This window comes from Raphanus sativus, chromosome 2, assembly GCF_000801105.2.
Source record: "Raphanus sativus cultivar WK10039 chromosome 2, ASM80110v3, whole genome shotgun sequence".
Lineage (NCBI taxonomy): Eukaryota > Viridiplantae > Streptophyta > Magnoliopsida > Brassicales > Brassicaceae > Raphanus > Raphanus sativus.
The window spans coordinates 1,793,489-1,801,750 of NC_079512.1; the positions used below are offsets into that span (position 1 = coordinate 1,793,489).

Here is an 8,262-nt window from a genome sequence, read left to right on the forward strand (position 1 = left end):
TCTCATTTGAGCAATGGAATGTATGAGGAATTTACGACAATATCATGTTACATTTGCAACGGATTATTCTCAATTGGTGAAGATGGTTTCGGAACCAGAAGAATGGCCAGCATTTGCAAGTTACTTGGAGGACATTAAGAGTCTCAAGAGAAGTTTTCAGAGCTCGGAGATTATTCATATTTCAAGGACGCATAACAAAAAGACGGACAGTCTAGCACGTGGTGTAAGACAACAGTCGTCGTTTACAGTCCATATGGATACAGAGCATCCGATTTGGTTTACAGAGTCTATATGAGTCTGTATGTTATTGTCAAAAAAAAAAAAAGAAGAGTATTATAAATAGATAATCCATCTAATTTGTTGATGACTTTTACAAAAGCGGATAATGAAACGAGAAGATCACGGGACAATACTTTTGACTATACACATATTTTTCTCTTTTCTATATAATCCTTGACTACTTGTGTGAGATCTACTACTAATCCATTAGCCCCATCCACCAATTATCATGTTTTTTCAACACTAATTTGAGGAAATCGATTATATAAGTTGAAAGAACTGAATATTGCAATCATTATCAGTGTTTTTAAAATCGGACCGATCCGATATTTAGATCAGGTTCAACTCATGAACCGGGTATATAGCTGGGTTGGGCTTAGTAATCGGTTCGACCATAAACCGATCTCGTAGTCGAATTGAATCTCAAACTTATTAAATCGATAAAAACTATTAAAACTATCAAAAATATATAAATCATCCATATGAACATAATATTAGTTTATATTTATAATGTTCTATATTTAAAAATTATTTATATTTTAATTATATATCATATTTACTAATATTACTTTTAAATTTATATACTAAAGATATATTAAATCAAATTATTGAATCATGTTTGACGGTTGAACCATATTAAACTGCGACCCAAAATATTTCTGGTTCAGCTTCCAATTCGGTTTTATAAACATTACTATATATTATATAACTATCAATCAATAGTATTTAATCAATTCAAATATTATTAATTAATATTTTTAAAAGTATACACAAGTACTTTAAAATATATAGAAAATTTATCATTTTAAAATAAAATCTAGAAAATTTTACTTTTAGGAATGGAGAGAGAAGGAGGGGGAGTATATCTTAAAATGGCAAAAACTCAAAATAAAAAAGGGCAAAATTACTCTGAATCTAGTATTTTTTATTAAGGTTTGTGACTCATAAACAGATGAATCCACGATGATTCAGACGATCAAGATGTGCTACTCGGACTTCAAGATATGCTACCAAGAACTGAAAATGTGTTAGCTGATTCATTAGCTATGAATGCTCGTACCTTTCATAGATCGTTATGCTACTTTGGTTGTTCTATTCCGGTTTGGTTATCCAGACCACCTCAAACTTAAGTAATAGAATAGCCTTGATGTCAAAAAAAAACAGATGAATCCACTCAGTGAAAAAAAAAAACAGATGAATCCACCACAAAACTCATAAACAGAAGATAACGAAGGTGGGCTCCAGAAAAAGACCCACATGGCAACTCGAAAACTATGTAAACAGATTAACAGAGTACAGTTGTTAGTTAAGAGTGGCCCAATAACCCTCGGCCTCATTTTCATCTTATAGAATTTGAGTAAACCAAAACAAACAAAGCTAAACATGTGAATGCTTAGAGGGTGGAGTCTTCTGAAGGCAAAGAAAGAAGATCCGTATCTTATTACCACTTGCCAACAACTATCAAAGAGAGATGTCCCTACACACATGCAGTTCACATATATTGTAAACGAAACGAAACAAAAAGAGAAAAATCCTGAGTGTGCATGCCCCCAAAACGTAACTGCATACATTTTTTATCATATAAACACCATTTCCTAACAAACACGCGACAAAGCTAAGACATATATATCAAAGAAGAACATGAATTATCCATGAGTTAGAGAAAAGAAGAAAGATATTATCCCTCTCTCTTTCTCACCCTTAATCCCAAAAAAAAAGAAAAAAAAACTTTTATTGAACAAAAGAAGGCAAGGCAAGGCACATGGCTCAAAGATGTCCACCAGAGAGTTATGAGCCTCTTTTTTAGAATTTTGTCCTTCTTCAAGTTTTGGCCACACAGATGATGACAATGATCATGTTGTTGTCGCTGTCATTGCTCCAGATATGTCTCTGCTGGATCTATTGTATTTCATGTGACTCTTCACAAGTTGTCCAGCTGCTATTGCTGACATTAAAGATAACTCTCCAGCCAAAACTGCTCCCGCCACTATCGTCGCTAGCGTCCTTGAGTTCATCCCCGGAGACTCCGTGCTCGCTCCTTTAACTCCCAGCAGGTTTAAACACGCTGATTGAGACGCAAGCTGTGTTCCTCCTCCCACTGTCCCCACCTGAAATATTCCAAAACCAAAATCAAATCTTCGCAATATTAAAAACAAAAACTATATTTTAATTATTTTGCTAAGATATATTTTGATTAGTTTACAAAAAAAAAAAAGATATATTTTGATTAATTTACCTCAATAGATGGCATAGTGACAGAGACATGAATATCTTTGCCGTCATTAACGGCTTCCATCATTGTGATGCATTGAGAGCTCTCCACGTTTTGAGCTGGATCTTGGCCAGTAGCTATGAATACAGCTGAGACTATGTTGCTGGCGTGTGCGTTGAATCCACCTAGAGAGCCTGCAACAGCAGAGCCCGTCAGGTTCTTGAGCATATTGAGCTCCACCAAGGCAGCCACGCTCGTTTTCAACACCTTGTTCACGATCTCTCCTCTGATCACAGCCTCGCATACCACTGATTTGCCACGTCCCTCGATCCAGTTCACAGCTGCAGGCTTCTTGTCCGAACAGAAGTTACCTGAACAAAAGAAAGATTACTAAGTCTTTCAAGCCTCAAGAGGACAGCATTAAAGGGACTCACCGGAGATTCCGATGACATCCATGTCAGGAAAATCATCAGTGAGAAACTCAAGAACATTCTGAACACCTTTGGATACCATATTCATCCCCATAGCATCACCAGTGCTACAACTAAACCTCACATAAGCATTCTTCCCTGCGAGTGTGCACTTAACACTCTGAAGCCTCGCGAATCTACTTGACCTGCCATCCACAGAACCACTTTTGTCAGTAAATCAAGTTTCAATCTTTAAATCAAATAACTCAATAAACAAGTCTCCATGCAATTGTACAACACACGCGTTTGATGTGAAAGCTTCAATCTGACTCATCACTCCACAAAATCACTTCCTCAGTGGATTTAAAAGTTCTAAACTTCAAATCAAATCACTCAAAAAAACAGTTCAATGCAATTGTATAACACACACATGTTTGACGTAAAAACTTCAATCTAGTCCTATGCATATTATTTCAAACCCTAAAACCCAATCAGAACTGAAAAACCTGAAATAGAACATAATTTACAAAAAAAAACAAATGGTTTTATTTTTTTAAAACCCGAAAATCAGAACTGTATAAATGAATATAATAAAATATTAATTACTTTAATTTATATATATATATAATTTATAAATAAAATATATTACAACCCAAATTACCTGAATATTTTTTTGGTTTTTCTAGAACTGGGGTTTATCGGTTTCTTTTGGCTTTAAACTCGAATTATTTGTAATTTGGTTCCAACTATTTGTAATTCGGTTCCACTTCCGATTTTTCTAAACACTCGGGTTTTATAAGAAATTAGAACCCAATTTGAACCTGACACTACCCGAACCAATCCGATCCAATATAATGTCTAGTTCTAAACGGGAACTAAACACCCGAACCGAAAATCCGAACACTACTTTCAGTCTTTGACTCATCACTCCATGACATCTTGCATACCCAAAAAAAAAAAGAGACGAGATATGGACCTGTTAAAGACAACAGCCAACGTGTCAAAGTTCTCAAGATCCTCCAAGTAAAACTTAAGCTCCGAAGCTCGTCTCGCCGACGCAAACCTCACCACAGGCGCTCTCGTCATACCATCCTTAACCACCGTACTCGTCCCCCCACCAGAGACATACATAGCCTTGCACCCTCTATTAGTACTCGCAACCAAACACCCTTCCGTCGTCGCCATCGGCACAGAGTACTCACACCCATCCAGCAACAAAGGCCCAGCGATCCCCACGGGTATCTGCACGTACCCTACAGGCATCTCGCAGCATTGCCCTAATATGGACTCGTAATCAAACCCTTCCAACGGTAACCCTTCCATCGACCTCCCCGTGATCCTCTGCAGCGCTTCCCGCCGTATCGCCGCCGCTCTCTTGCAGTCTCCGAGGCTGGACTCGAGGGAGTAGGAAGGGATCACTCCGCGGATCACAGATTTTACTATCTCCTCGTCTTCTTCTGGAAGCGTGGGATCCACGACTGAGACAAAATGTAATATATAGAAAGATTAGGGATGTGTTTATAAATAAATTTTAGATTAGTTATTTAAAGAGTCACGTGACGACACCACACCTCTACGTCCGCCCCTGGGCGGGCACGTGACGACGCGGTGGTCTTCAAACTCGTTATTTGCATCGGCACGTGACACCACCACACCTCTACGTCCGCCCCTGGGAAGGCACGTGACGAGGCGGTGGTCTTCGAACTCGTTATTTGTATCGGCACGTGAGATGAACGACTGGACGAAGTCGATGCCGAAGAAGCCTAGGAGGTAGATGAAGGAGGCGACGAGGGCGAGTAGCGCGCCGAGCTCGGTGATGGTGATGACGTGGAGAGGGGTGCTGTGGCGGATCTTGTCGCGCCAGCGGCGGAGGAGGTAGTAGGCGACGGAGAAGAAGAGAGTGAAGAAGACGGCGTTGGTGAGGTATAGAGGGAGAGGAAGCGCGTCCGAGGCCTTGGTCCGGGGTTGATCGTCGTTGTCGTTGGAGAACCGGTTAGGGTTGTTAACCGGTGGTTTAGGAGGTCTCCGTCGGATATCCATTGAGAGGAGTATCCAAGGAGTAGATGGTGAGATGGCGTGACAAGTGTGGAGGTAGAGAGAGAGACGAGCATGTTTTATAGGAGACGAATGCGTTTTTTTCTGTTTTTTTTTTTAATTTACTTTTCAATTTTATTTTATTTTCGACATTTACTTTTCAAATTGTCTATTATTAGGCATTAGTCAGGATTTTTTCTGTGTCACGAATTAAATTAAATAAATTAACTTAGCATATAGTGCTCAATAATATATAACTGAAATGTATAAACTAGAAACGTGTAAGAATACTAATTTCTGAAATATTAGATGAAAATGTTGTATCAAAGCTAGTTTTTATTTAGAAAATGTGTAAGAATATTAAATGTTTATACATATGGGTGCTACAAAATACCATTTTCTCCAATTTCTTAAAATAAAACCTCTTGTGATTTTTTTTTTTTTGACGACAACCTCTTCTGATTTAAAACAGTGCTTTCACTGTATCGTCATCACATTAACATACAGTAAAAACTGTATAAAGACATTAATATTTTATTAATTTAAAAGTTATTGATTTACAGAATATTTCTCTTCTTATTTTAAAATATTTTTATGCAAAACTAAAAAATAAGTTGAATTTATAATATATTTATTGATTAAATTTTATAGAGATAAATTTTATGTTATTCTTATTCGATTATTTGATGTATAAAAATAAATAATGTGCATTGTAAATGTAAAATGAAAAAAAATTATATCAATATATTGAGAAATATTAAGAAAATTAAAGTATACTTTACTATGAATAAATAAAAAATATTTAATATATTTTATAATTATATATATTTATCTAATTTTTTCAAAAACAATATCGAATTGTGTAAACTTTTACATCCATCAAACTCAGAACATGTGAAATATATTAATTTATGATATTTATTAATTTGTTAAATATTAATTTACAGAATTTATAATATATTTATTTAAGAAAAAATAAGACTGATACCTCCTCCGTTTCAAATTAGTCCACGTTTTAGAAAAAAAAAGTTGTTTCAAAAAGATGTATTTTATACCTTTTCAATGTAAATTTTAATAGATAATAATGATAAATTGTAAATTTTAAGAAAATTAATTGTATTAATTGAATTCTGATTGGTTGAAAGTTATGGAAAAATGTTAATCACAAAAACCTATACATTTAATCCCTGTTCAAAACTACGCTAGGCGCTAGTCGGGCGGCGAGTTACCGAAAAATCGGGGAGTACTCGGAGATTACGCGGGACCTAGTTTTAAATACAACTAGATTAGGACCCGCCCTAAAGGGCGGAACATGATTTGCAATATTTTAGTTATAGTATATGTTATATATAATATCTGTATATAATATTGAATATATTTTTTTGCAATATTTATATATATTTGACATATACATAATATTTTATTAAATATATATAATCGGATGGTGTTAAAATTTGTGTTGTACATGTTGTTAGTTTGTATTTAATCTTGTTTCATTTTTAATATAATAGTGTGCTTTACAATACTTTTTAACTTATATTCTTAAAATTTAAAATATTTGATTTTGTTAATACAATATTTATGATGAAGAGATTAATTTTTAGGGATTTCAATATTGTTGGGAATACAATAAGATATATAGTCGGGATAGAAAGAAATTTGTTGGAGAATATTAATCATTTTTTGAGAATATAAATCATTTTTTTCTTTCAAAATAGATAGAACTTTTATTAACATGTATTAAAATATATTGTTCCTGGTTGATTTCTGGTTTGCTCTATACACAGTTTGTTAGAATGAAATATTTTCATCAGAAAAGACGTATTTAAGCATATGTTGTTCACATTTTGTTCTATGCCAATATTATGCTATTTTGGAAGATCAATTATTGTTCTTAACAAAATGTGTACAATGTGATATGATGCAGGTGAAGATCAATTTAGATGAACGTATGTGATAAAAGTCTTTTGGAAGATAAATTCTTGTGCTTGAAAAAATTTGTATGATATTATATGATACAGGTGAAGATCAGTTTAGATGGACGTATGTGATACGATAATTTGTTTTCTAACACAGTCTTCAATTGATTTAAGATTGGTTCAGTTATGTATGATCTAATTATATTAAGAAATAATCAAACATATTTAAAGCCGGTATTGGTTAAGGTCAACTGGATCTGCGCATGTTAATATATGGTTTAATTTAAGTTGGTATGTTGCATTAGAAAAGAAGCGTGATATCCTAGTAACAATAATAAAAGAGGCCAAAATTTAAATGACAACTTTTAGTAGTAGATAAAAAACAATCCCTAAATTAATAGATTAGATTTAATATATTTATAATATGTTTAGTTAATTTGAAACATGATGACACAAGTTCTTATACATAATTATAATTTTTTTAGATAATTTTTTGAAATGGACTCCTTTCAATTTATCGAACATTTAGATTTCGGCGTATTTGATACGAGAAAATCCCTAATGTAGTATATATGTGTTTGTTTTGGGTTAGATAACTAATTGTAACTATTTAGTAATCAATAATTATACAAATGTGTCAATAATGAGTAAAAATAATCAATCGTATTTCAGATTTAAAAAAAAAAAAAAACTTAGGCGGTCAACGCGGAATTAGGCAATTAGGCGGTCAACGCGGGAATTAGGCGGTCAAATGCGGGTCAACGCCTGGATTCACCGATTTGGCCCAACTCGCCGCGGCCACCCACCGAATAGCGTTCAGGCGGCCGCCTAGGCGGCTAGGCGACCGCGTTTTTGAACAGGACATTTAATACTAAGATTTACTCCCTTTGTTTTTTTTTTTTTTTGATCAAATTACTTCCTCAATTTATAAAATATGTATGTTTTAGGTTTTTCACACTTATTAAAAAAAAAAAAATTTTAGTTACCAATGTATTGATTTTCTTAATAAACTATTCTCCATAATTTTCAACCAATAAAATTTTAATAAATACAATTATATTTTTTGAAATGTACAATTTGTCATTAATAAATATATTGAAAACATAAAAACGTATCTTCTTGAAATAAAAGTTTTTTTCTAAAAGATGGATCTTTTTGGAATAGAAAGAATAATGTGCTTTATTAATAAATGTGAAAACTCAAAACATAAATTAATTTGACACGAAATGAGTATAACATAAAATTGATCTATGTTTTTTTGGTTAAAAATTGAAGTTTCTGGACTTTGAGTCTATAATCTCGTCTATATTCAGAATAAGTCTTTAGATATTCTAATTTAGAAAATACTCCACTCTAAAAGTGGTTTAAACCCCAAATATATATAAAAAAAATCAATCTTTTGCAGTAA

General features: G+C 33.6%; 1 protein-coding gene across 1 annotated transcript; it reads right to left on the bottom strand.

Annotated features, from left to right (window-relative positions):
- Nucleotides 1–1,794: 1,794 nt before the first annotated feature.
- On the bottom strand, nucleotides 1,795–5,003 carry LOC108823330 (3-hydroxy-3-methylglutaryl-coenzyme A reductase 1). Its single transcript, XM_018596512.2, has 5 exons — nucleotides 4,473–5,003; nucleotides 3,878–4,379; nucleotides 2,926–3,107; nucleotides 2,516–2,862; nucleotides 1,795–2,387 (listed from the first exon to the last, which is right to left on the bottom strand). The coding sequence occupies exons 1-5, from the start codon at nucleotides 4,939–4,941 to the stop codon at nucleotides 2,133–2,135; spliced, it is 1,755 nt and encodes a 584-aa protein (XP_018452014.1). The 5' UTR covers nucleotides 4,942–5,003; the 3' UTR covers nucleotides 1,795–2,132.
- Between the last annotated feature and the right edge of the window lie 3,259 nt (nucleotides 5,004–8,262).

Bases quoted from the DNA above. Each gene is read 5' to 3' on its own strand.
- LOC108823330 (XM_018596512.2), bottom strand. From the start codon at position 4,941: ATGGATATCCGACGGAGACCTCCTAAACCACCGGTTAACAACCCTAAC. The intron at 3,108-3,877 runs GTCCATATCTCG...TGTGGATGGCAG, and splicing joins TTGGCTGTTGTCTTTAACAG to GTCAAGTAGATTCGCGAGGC. The intron at 2,863-2,925 runs GTGAGTCCCTTT...TCTTTTGTTCAG, and splicing joins GGATGTCATCGGAATCTCCG to GTAACTTCTGTTCGGACAAG.